Source organism: Asterias rubens, chromosome 14, assembly GCF_902459465.1.
Source record: "Asterias rubens chromosome 14, eAstRub1.3, whole genome shotgun sequence".
Lineage (NCBI taxonomy): Eukaryota > Metazoa > Echinodermata > Asteroidea > Forcipulatida > Asteriidae > Asterias > Asterias rubens.
Genome location: NC_047075.1, coordinates 8,152,628 through 8,173,624, shown reverse-complemented (window position 1 = coordinate 8,173,624; position 20,997 = coordinate 8,152,628). Strand labels below are relative to the sequence as shown.

Below are 20,997 nucleotides of genomic sequence, written 5' to 3'. Positions count from 1 at the left end.
GTCATTCAGCCGTTTAAACACCCCCATGTGAAGCACTCTCCACCAATAGAAATAGCAAAACTATCTGAGGTGGTTATGAATAAACTATTAGTAAACTATTAATCACTTGTGACTAAATGAGGAGTGTTAGCCTTTTCTCAGAGGACTTCAAACACACTTGTGACCATCCACCACCAATAGGCACATTGCAGAGCCTATTAAATTGTTTGGGTTTTCAAGAATCTTTGAGAAATCTGAATAAAAAAGTAGGTGGCTTTGAGAAATCATAACTTCGTCAAGAAAAGTCTGATTTAAATGTGGATGGTATCATTTTGAAGCTGATTACACACTCTCTCCAAAAATGCATTGAGCCCATAACAGTAAAAGTGTCAACTTTACAGCCCATTGGTGGTGGATGGTCACATTTCTGTACACACAAAATTACTAGCTATAGTACAAACTTATTCTCCCACACCATGCTGCTGCAAAGCTTCAAACGCCCTTATTGAATATGATATGATAAAACCGTTTGATTGCTCCACTTCAAAAATTTACTTTGAGTTCCACCCTAGCTCTTTCAAATCAAAGTCAAAATTTTCTTCAGGTGAAATACTTTCTGCAAAGTACTGAAAAGTTTTGTTTATTTTTATTTTTGAGAGAAAGTATTTTATTTGACAGAAAGTATTTTATTTGTTGACTTTTTTTTTGTAATTTACTGAAGGTTTTTCCCTTCATATTCATATTAATATAAATTGAAAAGTCTTTCATTTCTTATAAACACATTTGGCTTGTTACATTAAAAAAATGTATGTCCCGATTGACAAATAATGTTTTGTATTGGTTGTCATTTTACATTTGAGTGGCACACCCTTTAAATGCTGAATTTCACCTAGCATGCCTAGGAAACTAAATGTCTTCAGCCAAAGTATGTATTTAGTTGGGTAATGCATGTATTTTCTTCCTCCATGGGTAATGTTAATACAAAATAAATGTTTACTCTGCAGTTTATGGAGAAATGTGAGTTATTTATTTTTGATTACTTTCACTCTAGAATTGTTTTGTCAAAGTGTTTGTTATACATGAATGAATGTCTGCAAGATTAAGAAGGCTCAAAATATTGGAAAGGGAAGTCTGGAAAGGCTCGTAGTGTTCGACCTGGCTTTGTGTTGAACATTGCCTGAATTTGGTCAATCGGTTGTGCTGCTTGTCCAACCCGTGTCTGTGATTTAAAAAAAAATTCCTATGCTCAATTGCCCAGTCCATTTCACTATGTTTGAGCATATCCTAATGACAGGCAACTTTATTCTCATCATGATTAAGCCTGACGAAAATACAGACAGTGAGTAAACAGTAGAGCTTCTGTCACCAGGGGATGGGAGCTTGCACAATCTTGCGGTAAACGGGAATCAAAGTTGTGGGTCGCGAATACATGTGACTATCGAAAACAAAGTTGTGGGTCGCGAATACATGTGACTATCGAAAACATATGACCCGACGTTTTGCTTTCAACCGCAACTGAAGATTGATTCGATTTGTCAACATTAAAGTAGATTCTGCAGATAAGTAAAAGTGAGTTTCAAACTAGACAAACTCGCCACATTTTGCGAGTACTGGTGGCCATTTCACCAATATTACAACCACGCACTATTGCGATTTGTACCCATGCAACACGTGAGTAACGCTTTTGGGTTGCCACGCAAACTTGGCAGCTGTCGCTATGTGCAGCCGGGTTGTAAACATGGACGTGGTATGATCCGTTGTTTTGTTTTATAAATTCTACATTGGCAAGCTTATTATTCTGCCATGAAAGTGGTATCGTAAGCTAGTGTAATTGTATATTCTTCCTTTATGATAATCCTTGCTATTTTCACCGGCTCATTATTTGAGAACAATGATTTATGATTGGCAATACAAAACGAGACCGACGAGGGACTGTGAACGAGTTTATTTTCCGGAGTAATCTGCAAACAACGGCAAATCACTTGGAGCAAAAGGAGCTAACAGGGCGCACACTTCATTCTTTGATAGGGGGTTTATAATTGAGAGTAACATTTTATGAAAATGCATTGGTCAAATTTATATTAAAAGAAGTCACAAAATTGTTTTAATGATTAAAATAAATACTATGTTTTCCAAATCGATGTTAGCAAATAGAATGTCATTAATAAAATTACAAAACAAAACTTACAGAAAAGATACATTCCTAAGTTAATAATGAATTCTTCCAATTTTGCCAGACAAGCTACCATTGGCCCTCTCTATGGTATCTTTTGCATATGCATTGTATAATTTACAATAAATGAATACTCGGCTAGGAACAAGCGACTCAAGTCGTTAGAGCTGCCTCGCGCTACCTACGACTGTTGCATGTGTAACATCGCACTGTGACTGTTGCATGAAAGACAGACAAATAGGCAGCGCCTAACGACTTGTCATCAAGTCTACTTCAGAGGGAGCTGCTTCTCACAATGTTTTATACTATCAAACACTCCCTATTACTTGTCACCAAGAAGGGTTTTATGCTAATAATTATTTTGAGTAATTACCAATAGTGTCCACTGCCTTTAAGTACATGAAAAGTTTGATGTCTGAAACAGTGACTGGACGCGCTAGAAGTCAAAAGTTCAACTGTTGCAGTAGAAAACTTACCGGTAATGTTGCAATATTGTTGTTTTCTACGTTGAGTTCTTCCAACTCTGTACATTGGCTCAAGCTCTGTGGGACACCAGTCAACTGGTTATACCTACAATCAACAAAGAACTCCACATCAATATTAAAATATAATAATCATAGTGGCTTTTTGTATACATGTAGCGGGCATATCCGTTACTCACTGACCCTCAAGGCGCGTTTTAACATACAGTACATGTATTTTTCCACAAGGTATGTGGGACTACATTTGAATCATGAGACCTATTCCTTTATAGCACCATGTCATGTTTTACAAGGTGCTGCGGCGCAATTTGCTGCCAATCAAACCAGGAACACCAGGGTGAACACCTTCTCTTTTTGATAAGTGCACTGGGTTCTTTTACGTGCGTTACACAACACAAGGGACCAATGGCTTAACGTCCCATTGGAAGGATGAAGTAATGATAAAAATAAACGCAAGGTCAGCAGATTTTTTAAGTTGAAGTGGAGCATAATTGGTAAAAATCTCAGAAAAGAAAAATTTAAATCAAATCTCATTTAGACTTGTTACAAGTCTCCAAGAATAGATTACATACCTAAGACCCAGTCTGCTTAGTGCTCTGAGATTACCAATGGACTGCGGCTAGTCTAATAGCTCATTGTGCTGTAGATCAAGTGATGAAAGCTGGACACAGTTACCAATCTCTGAGGGGAAAATAAATACAAACACATGTAAAATGTATCAAACCAGGACTAAGAACTAGACTGTTGCAAGTCTACTGATAGCAAAATACAAGCAGACCTGCTTGCTTCTTTAATGACAATGGACTAGGTCAAGTCTAACCAAACGAAAATTGAAAGATAATAATTTTGAAAGGATTTGGGAGTAGATTTAACGTGAGTTATTTCTTTTAAATGCTCAGGTACTCCTTGTTGGATTTTTGGGGTAAACATCTGAACAAAATCGGTATTCCAATTATAATCGGAAAAGTTGCATCTCTGAGCCTAGTCAAATGCAATATGCGAAGCAAATTTGACGTGAATTTGACGTCACAAATCACCTTTCGTAGTGATATTCCCAAGTGAGTGGAGCAGAGTTGAACTGCTGCGAATTATTTGTTGTGAAGTCGTGACGTCAACATTTGCTTCGCATTCAAATTTGCATCAACCGGGCTTAAGTTTCTGTTGTGGTTTAATACAAGATGATGCTTCATCAGCCCAGATCTTCCACTCTTTGGGGCAACAGATGCTTTTTCTGTAGCATCAGCCTGGTGAGTAACCAACTCACACTGACTGTCAAATCATCTCCATCCATCACAACATTCAAGACAAACTAAAATCTCACCTTTTCAACAAGCATACTCACACAATCCTCAGTCCTAATTTTGTCTTTCTCTCCTCAAGTGCCATGAGCGCCTTCTTTAGGCAGATACCGGCGCTATACTGAATGTGTTCTTTATTATTATTATTATTATTATTATTATTATTATATTACAACTCAAAATGAGCAAATCCAAATTAAAACAAAATGAGTCAATCCATTTGCTTACCTTCTGGCAAATGTTTAAGATGATTGTGTGAGACATCAAACGTAATGAGATGAACCAGCATACCGATCCCGTTGGGTAAAGCTTGGATCTTATTCTCCCTCAGACTTAGCATTGTCAGTTTCTGAAGAGAGGAAAACCAAAACAACAGATTGTAAAGTCAAAATGTTGGGATTTGGGATAATAACTGATGTGGTTGCTATATAAGTACATGTAAGGCCATGTGCAAATGAGTACATATATATACAAACTTTCAGAAAGAAAGGTTTTGCAGTGATGAATTCTGAGACCCAAATATTTAGCACAAGGGGTTTACAAGGTGATGTGGCGCATAGAGCAGCCACAGACAGGAACACCGGGGCGAACCCATTCTCTTTTCGAATAAGTGCACGGTTTCTTTTACATTGGTCACACAACACATGGGACCAACGGCTTTACGTCCCATCTGAAGGACGAAGCAATGGTCAATTGTCTTGCTTACGGACACAAGTGTCACAATACAATACAACACAATGGGTTTTTTATATAGCGCCATTTCATTTAGACCACAGCGCTTTAAACGAACAATAGCAATGCAGATAATACAACAAATGAACAATAAAGCAATAAACAGACACTAAGGAAAAAGATGTTTTTTAAGTGCTTTCTTGAAAATAGGCAGTGAAATTGAGGTGCGTATGGTGATAGGAAGATGGTTCCACAGTCCTGGAGCGGCTAAGGAAAATGATTTAGATGCAGCGGATTGAAGAGATTTGCTGCTCGGTTTATTTTCAGCAAGACGGGTTTTGTCTGATGCTGAGCGAAGCCCAGCCCTAGTTTGAATGTGAAAAGAAAAACGAGATGAAAGATATGCTGGTGCAAGTCCATTTAAGCATTTATACACATGCACCAATATTTTGAATTGAATGCGCTCTTTCACCGGGAGCCAATGTAGCTTTTTGAGAAAAGGAGTTGCATGATCATGTTTAGAAGCACAAAATATTAGTTTGGCAGCCCAATTCTGAAGATGTTGAAGTCTATTAATTTGAGTTGTGTTTGCTCCAAGTAAAAGTGCGTTGCCATAGTCCAATCGTGAAAGAACAAGATACCTTGTAACACTGCTACATGTGTCAACGTCTAGAAACCTTCTTATACGTGTAATGTTACGCAGATGGTATGACACAGAACTAGACAATGATGTTATTTGTGAAGACATAGACATAAGATTGTCAAAGACAATGCCAAGGTTCCGAACAGTTTTAGTTGGTGTGATAATTTCATCTCCAATATGCAGTTGAACACTGGGCATGAGGCGATTGAAATGAGGTGAGGTTGCAACAAAGAACTCGGTTTTATTGTTGTTCAGTTTCAACATATTTTCAGTCATCCAGGATTTTAATTCTACAATGCACTTTGAGAGTGCCTGTAAGGCAGACTGAATAGATGATGAATCCGAAGGTGTGAAACTGGTATAGATCTGAATATCATCAGCATAGATGTGATAGAGTAGATTGTTCCCCTTGATGATTCTACCAATGGGAATGGTGTAAATAGTAAAGGATTTCGGTCCAACAATTGATCCTTGCGGCAATCCATAAAGCATATCGTGTGAGGCTGAATAAGTATTGTCTATCAAAACCTGTGTTGTTCTACCACTGAAGTTAGACTTAAACCACTCAAGAGCTGTCCCTGTAATGCCAATCTCACATTCTAATCTGTTGAAAAGGACATTGTGATTAACAGTGTCGAATGCGGCACTTAGGTCTAAAAGCACCAGGAACACGCCCTTCTGATTGTGGATCATGCCCATGATATCACTTTTGACTTTCAGTAGTGCGGTTTCAGTACTATGAGACACACAATAAGCTGACTGAAATTCCTCACCCAAACCGTTTTTAACAATGTGATCATTGATGTTGTTGACCACATGTTTCTCTATCAGCTTAGATAAGAACTTGATGTTAGCGACAGGACGATAGTTCTTGAGTTCGTCTGTATTCAGTGACCGCTTCTTAATGAGAGGGTTGAGTACAGTATGCTTTAGAATACTTGGGAAAATGCCTGTAGTGAGAGACTTATTTATGATGCGTGTTAAAACCGGTAGAAATATGGAAACATTATCTTTAAGAAACCAAGTGGGTACAGGATCCAATATACAACTTTTTGTGGCAGCTTTGTTAACAAGCTTAATAACATCTTCTTCAGACACTTGACTGAATTCAGGTAGTTTACATGCTACACAAACATTGTGGGAGTTACCACCTGTTACACTTGATTGAACATGTTTCATACTAGAATAAATGTTAGCAACCTTCTCTTGGCAATACACTACAAAGTCATTACTTAAATCTTGTGCACACTCATATGCGGGTAACACTTTACTTGTATTATTCAAGAGCCCATTAACAATTTTAAACACAGTCTTTGTATCAGAAGCAGATTGCAGCTTTTCCGAAATATGCTGCTTTTTAGCTTCCTCTATCCTGCAATTGACTGTTCTGTTTTGTTCAATATAAAGCTGGTGATGAACTTCTAGACGAGTCTTGCGCCACTTCTTTTCACACTTTCGTCGAATTCTGCGAGCTTCGTGTATGTTTGAGTTATACCAGGGTTGTCTAATTCTTGTTTTACGAGTTTTCATAGAGACAGGGGCAAAATGGTCCAAGGAATTGATTGTGCACTCTTCAAATGCCTCCGTCAGACAATCGATATAATCAACTCCAGCTATAATGTTGTTAAACTTCAATTTCAACTCTTTCTGAAAGTTGGCTGTATCAATTGTGCGGAAGTTCCGATTAGTAGTAACTTGTTTTGGGTTTTCTGCTTTGTCCAGCATGAGCTGAAAATCAACAACATGGTGATCTGAAAGCCTAACACCAACTGTACAGTCCATGATGAGATTGTCTTCAGGTCGAGACATGACCAAGTCCAGTGTATGGCCACATATATGGGTTGCCCCATGAACAATTGTTGAAAACCAGCACTCTCAGCAGTTTCCAGAAAACGGGTGACGTCTGTTTTCTCCGGGCAATCGACATGAATATTGAAGTCTCCCAACAGGACGACTTTGCCGGCTAGCGAGTTCACGCATATTAGAAAGTTCGCAAAGTCATCAAGAAACTGTGAAGTCTTCAAACCATTATTTCTGGATGGGGGGGGGGGGGGGTCTGTAGATCAGGATATAGTAGATCTTGCGTCGTGTGTTTGAAATGATTGTGTACTCAAAAGTAGCAGATTTGAAATTGAATGGTATAATCTGAAACTTCAGGGGGCATCTGTACAAGACACCAATTCCACCATAGTTATCGGAATCTCTCGGAACATTGATGAACATATAGCCTGGAGGGCAGAGTTCCCCAATAATAACATTATCAGAGTCATTCAGCCAGGTCTCTGTTAGAAATAATGCGTCAATCCCCTTGTCTAGCACATACTCAGAACAGCTGATTGTCTTATTTCTTACTGAATGCGCATTCCACAAACTAAATTTAAGGAAATGTGAAATGTCAACAGATCTATTACGATGCTTACGGATCCCTGCACGCACTCCTCTATGAGTTGAAGGTTTGGATTGTATTCCGAGAGACGTTATGTTCAACCATGTACTTAAGGGCACAGTCAATGTTCCAGTGTTCATATTCATCAGTTGAGTCCTGCTGTATACAATTTTTTGATGAGAGGATATAGGATTGCGATTATGATTGTCATTGGTATCATGATCAGGTCCCGGATTAGGATTAACGTCACCAGCAACTAATAATTGAAGTTGGAACGAGGCGGAGGAGTTAGGATAGTATACTATACGAGTGCTAAGATACTTCTGATGCACAAGCCTGCCGTTGCTAGGGAAAACTTCAATACTATACTTGAATTGGTGAACCACTCCATGGTCGCATGCAGTAGTACATAGCCCAAGACAGACCCAAGCAAGTAGGGTGTAGTACTTCCCTGATCCTATTGTTCATCTATTGTCCTTTCAATTGTTGTATAGGTTGGACGGTCTATTGATCACACTGTGTCCATGGGTGAGTAAAATGCCCATTGACATGTACATCGTGTAGTTTGCTATATGTTACTCACAGGTTGAATGTCAAAAAACCAAAGATCCATCCAATATTCCATCAGCCAGGACAGCAGAAATCAAAGAGTCTTACAGATATTGTCACTGATGTAAAAGCATTATGTTTTACACAGTTTGAAGTGCAAAATCCACCAAGAAAAGGTAGAAAAGATTACTTCAACAGGAGCAATGCTATTGCCGTGGCAGCCTGTGTGGCGCACCTCATAAAAAAACGGCTAGGGATTCGAACCTGTGGTGAATTCCTTTAAGAGTAAATAAAGCTTTCTTTGTGCACAAAAGACGCACGCTTTTGTTCCCTTCTTCTTTTGAAAACTGCTGAGGTGTAACGACAACGAGGGGCGCATAGCAAATGCTCGTCCACTTCATCGTCAGTTCTGGTCAGAGAAGGTTCTCGATTATTAAGGCAGTTTTCTTTGCTACTATTTTCCTTAGCCAATGTAGCAGGTTTGGACTTGGCTTGGTGGTGTTTGCCCCTCACAGGGAAGAACCTGCTCATTGGTTAAAGTTGTAAGTAATAAATATTAATTATTGTTAATTAGTAATTACCCCGCCTAGGCAGTTGCAGGCATTTTCCCATAATTTAAGGCCTCGGCAGTTGCAGGCCAATCTAATTTGCATTGTTGGTAAAGTTATAGAATTACTGGACTCTTACCACAAAAAACCCACACTCTGCTGATCAGAAACACCAGAGTTTGAATCCAGTGCTTTAAAGGCAGTGGACACTATTGGTAATTACTCAAAATAATTGGTTGATGGTATAAAACATTGTAAGAAACGGCTCCCTCTGAAGTGCCATAGTTTTCGAGAAAGAAGTAATTTTCCACGAATTTGATTTCGAGAAATCAGATTTTAAACTTGAGGTCTCGAAATCAACCACTAAACGCACACAATTTCGTGTGACATGGGTGTTTTTTTCTTTCATTATTACATGTATCTCGCAAGTTCGATGACCGATTGAGCTCAAATTTTCACAGGTTTGTTATTTTATGCATACATGTATGTTGAGATACACCAACTGTGAAGGCTAGTCTTTGACAATTACCAATAGCGAACTTGTGGAACTTCCAAACATGATGAGGGATAAACACCTCTGGCGTGACCTTGTGAATGGAGTCTCGGGTGCGACCGCTAAATGATGATGAGGACTCGTCGTAGAAGATAGCAAAAACGTATAGCTAGTCCTTATTTAGGACTAGTAACTCTTCCGAACGTGAGATAAGACTAGTCTTAACTCTTTATGAAAAATCGACCCCCTGTGTCACACTGATAAAACAAAGCATGGCAGTGTTTCAGAAATGTTCTTACCGTGAGGTTTTGAAGAGGTTCTCCAACGTGAGTAATACGGTTAAACCTTAGAAACAAGGTCGTGAGCGACACCAACGAGTAAACAACCTCTGGGATCTACAGGTAAATAAGAAATCATTCAGTCAGTGAATTCACTCTCAGCAGGGCCCAATTTCATAGAGGTGCTTATGCACAAAAGTTTGCTTTTAAAGCAAAAAAATCCTTACTTAGTAAAATCAGATTACCGGCCAAGACTCCATTCAATTGTTATGCTAAGTAAACAACAGCTTAATACCAGTCACAAGCAATGTACATGTATGTGGCATGAAATTTTGGCCAATAACATGTGTAAAACAAGCGAGCTATTTTCGTGCTTAAGCAGTTTTTTGGCTTACAGCAGCTCTATGAAATTGGCCCCTGGGGACAAATTTAACAGTGGATCACTTGCCCTAGGCCAGTGATTTCAGTAACGGGCCAGTAAAGCCCAAGATAGGACGAGTCCGATAAGCAGAGAATGGTAACCGTAAGCAGAGAATGGTAACCGTAAGCACAGAACTTGGCGGTAAGCAGAACCACGAAATTGGGCCCAGGGGCCAATTTCACAAAGAGTTAGATAGAACTAGTCCTAACTTACGTAGGACTAGTCTTAGGAGATATTAAAAACTTAAGGCTAGTCCTAAGTTAGGAAGAGTAACTCGTCCTAACTCGAGATAAGACTAGTCCTAACTCTTTGTGAAATCGACCCCAGTACAGTTCCCATTGTCACTTGGCCAAAATGTTTTTCGGACTGCTGTCAGCTGAAATGTATGTTCGAACCAACAGACCTGAATACAGTGACCAAGTTTGCCTTTGAGGTATCCTTGGCTTTATCACCAGAAACACACATATAATAATAATATTGTGTCACACTCACTTCTTTTAGTTTGTTATGTCTGAGATCCAGCACTCTCATTTTATGAAGATGACTGAGTTCTGTAGGTAGGGTGGTGAGTGAGTTTTCATTCAGCGCTAATTGCTCAAGATTACACAGATGTCCAATCTCGGGAGGTAGGCTACATAAACGGTTGCCATAGAGATACAACTCTCTCAACTGAGTCAACTGTGAAAGGAAAAAACAAAAACATTAGACAGATATAGAGAGGTCATGACCTATACGCCTCTCTGAATACTTATGCATGAGTACGTCACAATTCTTATGCAAAACGAGGCTATAGGCGCAGCCACTGCAAGTGGTGGCCGCTGTGCGCCTATGGCCTCATTTTTGGCTAGAATTATTACGCCACGCATGAATATTAAGAGCAGGTGTATTGTTTGTCATCCTAGGCACAAGGACAGCCGTAAATTTCACCAAACTCTACCTTACTTAGGATTAATCTTAGGACTTAGGATGAGTTCAGTTCCGTATCCGAAGACGTTAGGTCGCACTGAACCCATCCCAAGTTACGGCGAGTCACTCGTCCTAACTCGAGATAGGACCCATCCTAGCATTTCGTGAAATTGGCTACTGGGCAACTAGTGCAATACTCATCGCGCATCAAACAGTTGTGACTTGGACACTAGTGGCGACGAACTTTATAAAATCCCAAGATGCATTATGGCATATTGTTTGCCACAAGCAATACAGAAAAATTCACGCTTATTTAAAGCATTGAAGAATTGTGTCAGTGATGTCTGATTGTGTTTCGTAAGTAAATTATGTCCACATGAATAGTCGTTAGCGACACAATCAATTCACCACCTTGTAGTCGCAAATATTCTTTTTATTTCTGTAGTAGTTGTGTGCTGTGTAAAGGATTCGGGTACTTTTTCAAAATGTCCACAGATTTACATTAAACCTACAGGGTTTGAAGATAATGATAGTGGAAAGCTTCCCTTCAAATATTACTAACTAAGGTTGTGTAGTTTTTGAGAAATGAGTAAAACAAGTCACAAAATAATTTTGGTCTCATGAGACCAAAATTATTTTAGCATGTAAAATCCCCTTAACCAGTTATGATATTTTACCAAAACCATCGCATAACTGGTTAATACGTTTTTACATGCTAAAACTGAGACAAAAATTATTACTTTTACTCATTTCTCAAAAACTACAGCACCTCAGTAGGGAAGCTTTCTACTATCATAATCTTTAAACTGTGTATGTTTAATGTAAATCTGTGGACATGTGTGTTTTTGTTAGGAACAAGTACATAGACCCTTTAAAGACGAGGTTCAGATAATACAAGGAAAACAGGCCAGTCCCTCAACCTAGTATGAATGAGAGCTGACTGAAGTGTGTATAATTGAAGTAGACTGAACTTCCAAAGAACAACTCACCTCTCTGAGAGAGCTTGGGAGAGACGGAATCTGAAAATAAGGTACAAAAACATCAACTCTTTACAAATTACTATTAACTTTTGATCAAAACACTGAAAATATTTCTAGACCCATGATCACTTGGCCTGGGGGGGGGGGGTTACTTCTGTACAACAGTGGAAGAGTGTGTTAGAGTTTATAATTTATTGCAAAAGGCGACCCTCCCCAAAAAACAGGACAGAGCAGCACCCTCAAGAGTCCTCTTCCCGATTCTGAAAACTGTGAAAACTTTATGTTTCGTTTTACAACTATTTTTCAGAATGGATTTATACTGGGTCGCTAGCGACTGGTCGGAGCACGAAAGAGATAAAATAACTGAATAATGTATTATGAGGAAGTGTCCTGGCCGAGCGGTTAAGAGCACCGAATTCAAATTCTGATGTTTCTGATCATAAGAGTGTGGGTTTGAATCTCAGTTGTGACACTTGTGTCCTATAGTAAGACACTTATCCATTGCTTTGTCCTTCGAATGGGAGGTAAAGCCATTGATTGATCCCGTGTGCTGTGTCAGGCACGTACATGTAAAAAGAAGCCAGTGCACTTATCGAAAAGAGAAGGGGTACGCCCCAGTGTTCCTGGTTGAGGCTGCTGAATGCGCCGTAGCACCTTGTATACGCTGCTGAATGCGCCGTAGCACCTTGTAAACGCTTATAAGGTGCTACATTATTTGGTCTCCGAATTCATACCTTCAATAACCTATCTTTCTATAAAAATGTATTACATGTATATACCAAGTTCCTTAAAGACACTGGACACTATTAATAATTGTCAAAGACCAGTCTTCTCACTTGGTGTATCTCAACATGCATAAAATAACAAGCCTGTGAAAATTTCAGCTTAATCGGTCGGCGAAGTTGCGAGATAATAATGAAAGAATAAACACCCTTGTCACACGAAGTTGCTGTCAGATGCTTGATTTCGAGACCTCAAATTCTAAATCTGAGGTCTCAAAATCAGATTCGTGGAAAATTACTTCTTTTTCGAAAACTACATTACTATAGAGGAAGCCGTTTCTCACAATGTTTTATACCATCAACCTCTCCCCATTACTCGTTACCAAGTAAGGTTTTTATGATAATTATTATTTTGAGTAATTACCAATAGTGTCCACTGCCTTTAAGTACCTTGTTGGTAAATACATGTGCTATAAGATAAGACTTTGATATTATTCGATATTATTATTATTATGTACTATAAAACTAAAAGAACTTACCGACTGTTTACTCAAGTCCAATCTTGTGTCACCTCTTTCTTTACATTTTGAAAATTCTTTATTCAAGTCCTGACAAGAAAAATCATGGGTCAAGAGTCAAATTGATTTAAAGCTTGGTCAGGGCCTAACTATCGGTCCTACTACTTGCCGTCAACTCGCCGACTTGCCGTCAACTCGCCGTCAACTCATTTTCGTGCCGTCAACTCATTAAATTTACATGAAAAATTTATAAATGGGACACGGAAGTGTTAAGTTTAGGCTAAACTACATTTTTCTCATGGTTTTCGGTAAAAATTCATTCACAAAAACGACTTTGTGTTGATAGAAATAAAGTACCAATCATTGACATCTTGAGCCAAGACTAATCAATGTGAAAAAGCAAGATGGCGGCCGACGGTTTTGCTGTTTCGAGATATTTTTTTCACGAGGAAAAAACTCAATTTTTATTCCGAAATATGACCTAAAACTTTCGCGAATTCTCTTTGAGCTGATACTTTACAGTTCTATGCTTCTTTTGTGGGTTTTAAATGTATATTGGAGGAGTTGACGGCGAGTTGACGGCGCAAGTGAGTTGACGGCGAGTTGACGGCGAGTTGACGGCAAGTAGTAGGACCCCTAACTATTGGCTCGGCTTACTACCGAATTCTATACTTTCAACCACCATTCTTGCTTACAATAAAATTGCTAATTGCTGTGCTAGCCTTGTATGCAAAGATTGCCTAGTTAGTAACATGGAGTAGTGCAAAAATCCCTGCTAATCCGGCCATTTTGTTTTTGCTTGTACTGGTTTTTTTGTATTTTTGTCATTGCATTGTTTGTTTGTATGTAAATTGTAAAGCGCTCCGATCTTTGTGGGGCGCTAGTTAAATGCTTAATAATATTATTGTTATTATTATGATTAAATAAGGCCTTTGACTTTGTTTGGTAAATAAAGATTTACAAACCATACTTGTAAAGTAAATTGAGTACATACCACATCGGGATGAGCCGACCTGGGCTTCTTCTTCCCCGTGTTCTTTATGTTATTATCAGACACCTTCACCGTGACTTGTTTCTTAGTACTCTCTGGTGTAGCACTCTGCTTATCACTCCTTCCCGATGCACTCATCTTGATTCAAGGTCAAAGGTCAAAGGTCAAGAGTGTCTACCATGCCCAGATAGTAACCCTTACTCAGGTGGGTATGAAGAAACTAGTACTCATCAAGTGTTGCAGAACACAAGACTTATGATAAGTTTGAGTTTAGACTTGATTAAAAATGATGTGCAGTTTAAAGCCTCCTTGTTTATGACGTTTATTTTGGTGCAAAGTGTGCAGTGTGTAGTGCGACATTTCGCTAAAAAGTCGAGCAGAATGTCCATTGTTTTTTCTTGATGTCCCCATGTCCTGTGAGCACAGGAAATCAGAGAAACAGAGCGCCCGCTAGCGTTCGTTCATTACAAGCGTGTACAGTTTTTGCCGTGCATAATCGGAACGTTGGTTGTGTGTGACCACGCAACACCAATGGTCTAGGAACCTAGACTACGGCAGGGGGGAAAATATTGCCATGTCGTTTGGGGAAAAAAAATCGCGACCGGGGTCGACCAAGGGAATCCAACGCACCCACTACTATAGTGTAATGTCGATCAATTGTCCAAGTTTTTAAACCCCGGAATGTTTCCTAAATCTCCTACTGTGAAAGTTAGCTTGGTATGCTAAAAACACAAAGGCAAAAGATGTGTATCGAATACCTCTTATTATTTGGATGAATGAGCAAAATACGCGGTCAGGTACATGTACTGTTTACTATCAATAAAGATTCGTATTAGCATTTATTTTTTAGAAGTCTCTCCTATTCATCGTAACTCTTCGTGTAGCTGAGTAACATCCGAAAGAGAGCGCGTTTGAAGAAGATTGTTGTTGCAGCTGGGGTGGATTTCACAAAGGTAGTCCTAACTTAGTGAATGGTTGTTTAGGTCGAAAGTGCAAGATTACCAATATTAGGTTCCAATAATTGTCATTTTCAGCCAAAAGTTGTAAATCAAGAAATGTGTAATTAAGTCATTCATCATAGTTTGCAATAAGGGAATTACAGAGTGAATGTTGTTCATTAGTACGTTGGTAGGATACAGACATTTACTTGTTAGTGTGGTCCTTTACCAATACAAATTTTTTAGCACAAAAGAAGTACTACTTTTAAGACTAGCAGTTGATGTTACATCTTTTATTTGTGTCCTCTTTCTACAACAGTACATAACAATAGTTCCACATTTTACCAGTGGAGCTAAATGTAATATGTTTTTTAATCCCTCCTTTAAGATAACATGGGTATACATTTTCACTGAAATGTTCTATTTTTTAGTGACCCATCGGATAAAAAAATATTGGGTACTAAATCTAGTTTAAAGTTGCTGAGGTTTAAACGTTGTATTTGTGGACGATTTAACACAATTCTTTAGTTTTACACAACCCGGGACTTTAACTGCAGGTTTATCAATGGTTAGTGCTAACCAGTAAGTTTAAAAGTATTAGTTATTAGTTATTAGTATAGTCAGTGAAAATTAAGTTTTTCATTAAAAAAGCATTTTAGAGCAAAATTTCAACGAAAGCCCCCCAAAAATGTTTTTTTTTGCCCTCTTAACTGTTGGTATTTTGTAAGATTTCTCTATAGTATAATTCGTGGATTTGCAAACCTCAATAATGGTGAAGGTCTGTTTGACATCAAATTCTTTTTTAAATTACTCTCCTTAAGTACGATTTTTTTGTTATCTCACATTTTAGACACCCCTTTGATTTTAACAAAGGCGTATTCTTCATAGATTTTAGTAATGGGTTTGAGTTAACAAACAGTTTGTATAATAGTAATAGACCCCAGCAATGCACAAGACAGAATATGAATTTAAATTTGAACAAGATACTACATACTGCACATACAATACCACTAAACATCAATAATACCGATAGACTGTGTAAGTCAACTTCGAGAGAATTTGAAATTTCTGAAACCTCGAAAAAAAGCTACAGCTTGTATTATGAACTGCTTGTGTAATTGTAGAGTGCTGCTATAATAAAATTCCTCCATTGAATAGGGTCTATCGTAATAAGAACACATTAATTTTATCAACCATTATTTTTAACAATATTATTCGTTGTAAGTTTTAAAGAGAAATAATTCCACAATTTAGTTTTGAGTATTGAACAGTGAAACCAACGTTTCTTTTCAGAACCACCAAAACTCATTTAGAGATTATCATTACATGGTATGGCAACAGTGATGTGACCAACGCATTAAACTTATACGAACTTGCATTTAGGCGTAATTTTCATAGCTTTTGACTCACAGGTACCCGAAAGCTCAATAGTGACCTTTTCATCGTGAGACTTACACAGTATACACTCTAAAAACTCCCGGGTCAGAAATAACTCGGATTTGGGTCCCAGGGGGCTAGACCCATTTCTGGGTCTGTTTAACCCGGAATCCGTGTCAATGTGACCCGGATTCTGTATCATTGTGACCAGAAATTTGGTTAAATGCGGGGATTTTGACTCGGATTCCGGGACTCGTTGACAGGGATTCAGAGTCAAAGTGACCCAGAAATGGGCATGGCCCACTGGGACCAAAATCCGGATCAATTCTGACCCGGGAGTTTTAAGAGTGTAATATTTGTAACTACCAACAAGTTTACTTTACTCTACAACTCACAATCGAGGCACATAGTGTAAGATTTTAAAAGTGGCATTGACAAGTGTTTTTGATATTTTAACAACGCACCGAAGTAGCAGTTAGACCCTCTTCTTGAATGTTATAGAGCAGTTTTGACCCTTACTTGTTGGTTGTTAAGTGGTACCATTATTCCTAAACAATTTTTTAGGTCAAATTTTACAGCCCCACTGCCAGTGAAAAAAAACCTTCAATCATAACTTGCCATTGATTTAAAATCTTACACGTTTTAAATTTTTTTTGTTTTTTGAGCTGTACACAGAATTACAGTTAAAAAGGATATTCTAAAAACAGAAATCATTCTTAAAGCTTGAACTCTTGGAACATCATTTTCAGAAAAATGTTGTATGCATTTTGCAAATTGTTTTTCGTTTTGTTTGTTTTTCAAATACATTACTTGTTTACTTAAAACAGAATCTATTGGAATCCAACTTGTCAATTTTCAAGATCGTTTGCTTGTTCGTGTTTTTTTTTTTTTTTTTTATCTAAACAAAAGAGAATCATAGTATTTAAAAATGATTTCAACTACAACATTATTATCATTAATACATCCACCGATAAATAATTGAATAAAAACTCAACAAATGTTGAACATGTTTGAAATGCTATTGACTAACTAGCTTGTATAAAGAAAAGTTATTGATTCCATATTTTGATTGCGATTTTTTCATAATTCAAAACTTGAACAAACCGTATGTGATATTGATAAGACCTGCCGGGTCACCAGATGTAATTGGAGTCCCTTGTTTACCATAGCAAACTATAAAACAAGTACAAGTTGAGGCTCATTAGCTTCATGTGTCTTTACCTTTTACCAGTCAGTCTTCACAAATAAATGCCAATTTTGATATACGCTTGTTAATATATTGTTGGTAGCATGTTGTCTTGCTTGTCACCATCTGTTGTTCGATTAAACCAACAAGGAATTTTTGAATTTTGTTAAAACTGGGCTTTGGAGAATACAATATGACCTCCTTTTTATTCAAAATGAGTTCAGGGTTTTTAACAGTGATGTAATTTTGATCACCACAAGTTTGCTGTGACCTGTAAGGGACAAGTGCACTTCTCTCGTATTATACATCAAATATGGTGGTAAATGACGCGTATTGCAATCCATCTAGAAGGAACAGCAAACAATTTACATAAATTGTAAATCACACTTAAATATGGAACAACTCTTGGAAGTGGCGATGATACTCTTGCCTGATGCTTTTTCTTACATGACACCAATATTGTTGGCTGTTTGACTTTGTTTTGGGTATCAATTTCCATTAGTTTTGTGGCCCTTTTTTTTTTATTCCCTATAACCCAATTCAGCTCCGTGGGGAGCAAACAGTCCATGTTCTCACTTAAGTCACTATCAAAGTCCAAACAGTCACCAGACCTATCTCTCATCTAACCATACATACCAAGCGATCAGGATTTGAACCCACACCCCATTGTCCTAGCCACTGAATTTATTAAATAACTAACGAAAAGTACCACTTATGATTTAGTATAACTTTAGGAGCTTTTTAGATCAGTTACAATCAAATTTAAATCAGAAACCATTCTTAAAAAATAGCTTGTTACCAACAATGTGGTAAAACTTAAAACGTTTGTCAAGGCTATTTCGTTTTTTTTTTTTTTTTTCTCTCTTTCTGATTTTTTTTTTAAAGAGATTCTTTACTAAAAATCTTGAAACTCTAATTATTTTACTGATCAATCGCAGCTTGCATGTTTAAAAATTTGAATAAAATGTGTTGGTTATTTTTTTTAAATGGTCTCTGAGATAAATTTGTTTTACCAATAATATATCGATACAATTAACACCAGTACAATGAAATATTACACAACAATTATTAATAGGTGCAGATCTAGCCCTGGCGGCCTTACACTTTCGTGTTATATCTGTGTACAGAGGAATAATCCAATACAGGGCTAGTGCAGATATTAATTAAATAAGTTACAATTAAGGCACAAGTGCAAATCGAATGGGACAGAAGTTGATCCATCGAGATCAGCGATTTGAAAGGTTTTTGTGAAAGTATTCCCTCGTATAGCATTCCCTCGTAGCTTAAAGCTGTTGGAGTTACAATGTGTTTTTTATTTTAAAGTCCAGACACAATCTTTCCCTGACCAGGCTAGCTTGTTTCCAGTGTCCAGACATATAATGTAAAATGTCAGTGTTGGATTATAAACCCAAATGACTTGATAACACCTCGGTAACACCTTGTTGTAATTTTTGTTGTAACCTATATTAATTATAATTGTTTTCTTGGTGTTCCGTGTTTTTATCGTAGGTCTTTTGTGGCATTTGTGCCTTTTACAATTGTCTATATTTTTTAACATAGTTATTGTAATGTTTGTAATTCAAAAACAAATCAACGTTTTGCTGTGACTTTTGAAATGTTTTTTTTTAATAAACCAATAAACCAATAATAATAATAACAAACCAAGGTTGACAAGGTAAACTGACCAAGGAACCTGCAGCCGATTTCACGAAACGCTAAAATTAATCCTATCTCGAGTTTAGGACAAGTAACCCGTCCTAACTTCTCTGGATTCGGATCTTAACTCGTCTTAAGTCCTAAGATTAATCCGAAGGTAGGAAGAGTTTGTTGAAATCTACCGTCGCGACGGCTGGTAACATTGGCAACTCTTTAGTTTTTGACCACGGTTCCCAACGTTTTAAATTGGAGTAGTTTAAAGGTTTGGAAAACAGGACCAGGTGAAGTTTTTCTTCAACGGGAAAGTGTTTTGTTTACAATTAATTCTAAAGAGCAATGCTTCTTAAATATAACTGATACATTGCAAATGGTGGCATCACAATATTACTTTCTAAAGTACTATATTTTACATGTAAACGGTTGTTAAGATCAATTTATAAAAGAAACCATTCTTAAAACAGAAGTTCTATTTTTTTTGTTCAAATCAAATACAATGTTATTTGCTTTAAGTTGATCCTTAATGATAGATTCAAGTCTAGACAATCCCCCCATGCGTTTCCCTAAACTGTGGAGTAACTTGTTAACCAATTTAGTTTGAGGATTCCCTTCATTACGAAAGTACACTTTTGCTTAGGTTCGATAACTTCTTCTGAATTTTAAAAATGGTTTCAGCAGCTATCTACGAAATACAATGAGGTTTATACCACGGTTACAACAATGCTTAATAATTAAGTGAAAATTTTAATAACTTCAAAATTAAGGCAAGCCTGGTAAATTTTGTAAATTTTATTCATTCCAAAGTCATGTATTCCTCTGGGAGCTTCATCTCAATCCGCCGTGTATTCCTAACCCCATCTTTGTTTTCATTCAATGTGCATGTCAAATCCAATTAAAGGCAGTAGACACTATTGGTAATTACTCAAAATAATTATTAGCATAAAACCTTTCTTGATTATGAGTAACAGGGCTCCCTCTGAAGTGAAGTAGGTTACGAGAAAAAAGTAATTTTCCCCGAATTTGATTTCGAGACCTCAGACTTAGAATTAGAGGTCTCGAAATCCGCCGTATATTCCTAACCCCATCTTAGTTTTCATTCAATGTGCATGTAAAATTCCATTATTAAGGCTGCGGTTGTTACACTCTACGTTCCCAGTAAAGCTTTACATCCAATATAAGAAGCACCAAGTCATAGAGCAACTGGTCCGCTCTCATTGGTCTGTGATCTTGCTACTATTTAAGTGAACGCGATTTTGTTCCCTTTAACAAAAGTGCACCCACAACTTGTACTCATTGTTTCTCCTCAAGAAATTAGAAAAGAGATGGATCATTCTGACCCGCTGTTCGTTGTAGCGATGTTGTGTTAGGAATCAAGGCAGCTTAATCAGTAGGCTAGCTTGTTACACGAATGCTTCAATGAGAAACAGTTGCCATTGCATTTGTACTGACTTATGCAAAATGTATTTTCGAACAGAACTGTGTGAGCTCTAAAAATACAATCCTAAAACAAGTTTTTGAAAAAAATTATAAGTATGCCCTTCTACTTTAATTTTTAAACAGTGTAGCATGTGTTTGACACCAGTCTGTTTTGATAATGTTGTTACATCCAACTGATTCTACATGAATTCATTTTGGTAATATTTAAAGTTTTAACTGGACTGCTGGACACTATTGGTAATTACTCAAAATATTTACTAGCATAAATTACTTGGTAACGAGTAATGGGGAGAGGTGGGAAATGGCTCCCTCTTAAGTGACGTAGTTTTCGAGAAAGAAGTCATTTTCAAATAGTTTGATTTCGAGA

The 20,997-nt window shown here is 37.5% G+C and overlaps 1 protein-coding gene across 2 annotated transcripts; it reads right to left on the bottom strand.

The window, feature by feature from the left end:
* Positions 1–2,578: 2,578 nt before the first annotated feature.
* Positions 2,579–14,467, bottom strand: LOC117299292 (leucine-rich repeat protein soc-2 homolog). Of its 2 annotated transcripts, XM_033782787.1 has the most exons (9): positions 14,244–14,467; positions 14,043–14,162; positions 13,070–13,138; positions 11,818–11,847; positions 10,415–10,600; positions 9,523–9,618; positions 4,161–4,281; positions 3,207–3,315; positions 2,589–2,722 (listed from the first exon to the last, which is right to left on the bottom strand). In XM_033782787.1, exons 1-8 carry the CDS (start codon positions 14,268–14,270, stop codon positions 3,254–3,256), a joined length of 711 nt encoding a protein of 236 aa, XP_033638678.1. In that variant the 5' UTR covers positions 14,271–14,467; the 3' UTR covers positions 2,589–2,722; positions 3,207–3,253. The 2 variants fall into 2 exon arrangements, 1 of the variants encoding a protein (XP_033638678.1); XR_004520058.1 differs by lacking the exon at positions 4,161–4,281 and having other exon boundaries at positions 2,579–2,722.
* Between the last annotated feature and the right edge of the window lie 6,530 nt (positions 14,468–20,997).

Coding starts and splice junctions, on each gene's coding strand:
- LOC117299292 (XM_033782787.1), bottom strand. CDS start 14,270: ATGAGTACTAGTTTCTTCATACCCACC. Junction 14,163..14,243: donor CTAGTTTCTTCATACCCACC/TGAGTAAGGGTT, acceptor AGTGCATCGGGA/AGGAGTGATAAGCAGAGTGC. Junction 4,282..9,522: donor AACCTCTTCAAAACCTCACG/GTAAGAACATTT, acceptor TCCTCTCTTCAG/AAACTGACAATGCTAAGTCT.